At 36.4% G+C, this 3,283-nt stretch overlaps 1 protein-coding gene across 1 annotated transcript; it reads left to right on the top strand.

Annotated features, from left to right (window-relative positions):
• The first annotated feature begins 372 nt into the window (after positions 1 to 372).
• On the top strand, positions 373 to 2,071 carry LOC115717187 (tyrosine--tRNA ligase, chloroplastic/mitochondrial). The gene has a single exon (XM_030646147.2). It carries the CDS (start codon positions 479 to 481, stop codon positions 1,955 to 1,957), a length of 1,479 nt encoding a protein of 492 aa, XP_030502007.2. The 5' UTR covers positions 373 to 478; the 3' UTR covers positions 1,958 to 2,071.
• Positions 2,072 to 3,283: the final 1,212 nt, after the last annotated feature.

Raw genomic sequence — 3,283 nt, 5'->3', positions numbered from 1 at the left:
GGTGATCGGCGTTGGGGTTGACGTGGGTGGGTGAGGGTGGTTCGGGTGAGGGTGGGCGATTGGGGTGAGATAGAGGGAGAGAGAGATGATACAGAGAGAGAATATTGTGAGGGGGGTATTTTTGGAGTTTTGAAAAAAAAGGAATAGTTTTTTTAGTTTTTAAATTTTTGGTTTAGGGAAATTTTTTTTTGATTTTTTAAGTATAGAAAATCAAATTTCCCATTTTATATAATATTTTAAATAACTGCTATAAATTTCTTTTTTGAGATGATACAATTCGATAATTGTCTAAAGAACTAAATTATTAAGTTACAAACATATATCTAACATTTAAACCGAATAATACGAAACAAATTATCTTTTAGTAAATGTAAAAGTTAAAGTGGAAAAATGGTTAAATGTAAAAGTTAATGAGAAAATAACTAATTATTCTTCCAAAAATATATATTCATGTTAAACTTCACATTTCCGGATAACAATGGCTTCTTCAGTAGTATCAAGAGCTTTCACTCACTCCCATCGCACGCTTTCATTCTTCACCTTCAAAAACTCACCACCACCACCTTCCACCACCTCTCTCCTCTTCTCCAACACCACCACCACAACCCTAAATCTAAACTACCCAAAACGATTCCTCACTTCCTTCACCTCTACACAAAACGACGCCGTCCCATCATCACCCCAATCTAGTCAACGTCCCAATGTGGTCAGCATTCTCGAAGAACGTGGCTTACTTGAATCACTCACCAGTGATAATCTCCGTCTCGCTTGCTCCGACCCCCTTAAAGTCTACTGCGGATTCGACCCAACTGCTCAATCCCTCCATTTGGGTAACCTTTTGGGTATCATTGTTCTCTCTTGGTTTCAAAAATGTGGCCACCAAGCTGTTGCCTTGATCGGAGGAGCCACCGCCAGAGTTGGTGACCCTTCTGGTAAGAGCCTTGAAAGACCTGAACTTGACCCAGAAACTCTGCTCATTAACACAAAGGGTATCACCCAAACTATAACAAGAATTTTGGGGTCAAATGGGGTTTTGGTTTTGAATAATTATGATTGGTGGAAAGAGTTTAGGTTATTGGATTTTTTAAAGGAAGTGGGTCGATTTGCTAGAGTTGGGACTATGATGGGTAAGGAGAGTGTTAAGAAACGATTGGAATCTGATCAGGGAATGAGTTATACTGAATTCACTTATCAATTACTTCAAGGGTATGACTTCCTCTACCTGTTTGATAAAATGCGTGTGAGTGTTCAAATTGGTGGGAGTGATCAATGGGGGAATATTACAGCAGGAACTGAGCTTATTAGGAAGATTTTACAAGTGGAAGGAGCTTATGGTTTGACATTTCCTCTTTTGTTGAAGAGTGATGGCACCAAGTTTGGAAAATCAGAGGATGGGGCGGTCTGGCTTTCGCCCGAAATGTTGTCTCCATACAAGTTTTATCAATACTTTTTCTCTGTTCCTGATACTGATGTGGTTAGGTTCTTAAAGATTCTTACTTTCTTGGATATGGAAGAGATAATGGAGTTGGAAAGGGATATGAAGAGGCCTGGCTATGTCCCTAACACGAATCAGCGGAGACTTGCAGAAGAAGTTACTAGATTTGTCCATGGCGAAGAGGGTTTGATTGAGGCTTTGAAGGCGACTGAAGCTTTGAGGCCTGGAGCTGAGACTAAGTTGGATTGGAAAACTATTGAAGGGATTGCTGAGGATGTTCCTTGTTGTTCTTTGGCTTATGATCAAGTCAATAATTTGTCTGTGGTTGATCTCTGTGTTTCGTCGGGTTTGTTTGAGAGTAAATCTGCTGCTCGGCGGTTGCTGAAACAAGGGGGACTTTACTTGAACAATTCAAGAGTTGATAGTGAGAGTAAGAGAGTTGGTGATGAAGATATTGTGGATGGTAAAGTTCTGCTTTTATCTGCTGGCAAGAAGAACAAGGTTATTGTAAGAATTGCTTAACACATTTTTTTTATCATAACTTATGATCATTATTAGATTGTTTCAAATTGTTGAAGTTTTAAAGTTTGTATTTTTGTTATGTTAGCAAGTTAAAGATCTATTCTTTGGCTAAAATATTCACTTGTCCAACCAAATTCACTTTGTGTCTATGCAATTTATTGTATAAAAAGAAAAGAAGTCAGTATGGAATTGGTAATTCTTTGTAATTGGATTTGTGTGTAATTAGAGGTAATTACATAATTTGGCATGTTTGTCTGACCATGTAATTACACTGTAACCGTGTGTAATTGGAAGTAATTGAGGGGTTTTAATTACACTCTCCAATTCTCATGGCCCCCATGAGAATTGAATGTAATTACGTAATTACTAAAAATTTTCCATATTAAACATTAGCTACTAAAAAAATATTATTTTCTCATATAATTACTAATTATTTTGCCAAACAAGATATTATGAATTCATATGTAATTACCACCTCATATCTAAACACACCTTGCATTTTAAAATATAGTGTAATTACTAGACTGTGTAATTACCACCCTAGTAATTACCCTACCTAGTAATTATACAGTTACTTCCAAACACACCCTAAATTTTTGGTTGAATTTTATCCCATTCATATACATATATTTTTCATTTGTTTGTGTATTGAGGTGTAGTCTTTCAGAGTTAGGTTAGTTTATGTTTGACCTTATCTCTTATCTCTAAGCACTAATGGAATTTTTATCAAACCTTGTGTTTTAACAAGTGCTTGTTGATAGAATGCACAACCACCATCAGCTTGGAGCATTTAATTTTCCTGTCAAACTAATTTTCAGCCATAGTTTTGAATTGAATAAACGCATTGAGTGCATGTGCTTTGGATTTCAAGACGTAAATCCATGTATAATGACTAAAATCATCGACAAAATAAACATAGTATTTTAGGTTTGTATTTGACATGGGGCTGCACCCCATATGTCAGTGTGAATTGAATCAAGCACATGTTTGGCTCTATTGGGAGGAAATTTAAAAGGGAGTAAGTGGGATTTACCATGTTGACATGCCTCACAAAAAGTTTGTTGTTTATTAATTGAAATGTTTACATTGCCTATATTAAGGTACTTGATTTAAAATTTTAGTGGAAGGATGACCAAGCCTCCTATGCCATTGATCTCTTAAAGACACAACAAACTCATGTGCAACAGACTTAGACACAACAGAGAACAAAACATGTGCAGAACCAGGAGAATTAGAGGATTAATTTCTAGTTTTTGAGAAAGATAGTAAAGATGTTGGTGATGAAGAGCTGGTTGTTGATCCCTCAAGTTGGTACAAGCCATCTTT

Source organism: Cannabis sativa, chromosome 5 (assembly GCF_029168945.1).
Source record: "Cannabis sativa cultivar Pink pepper isolate KNU-18-1 chromosome 5, ASM2916894v1, whole genome shotgun sequence".
NCBI lineage: Eukaryota > Viridiplantae > Streptophyta > Magnoliopsida > Rosales > Cannabaceae > Cannabis > Cannabis sativa.
This window is presented reverse-complemented; position numbering and strand designations above follow the sequence as displayed.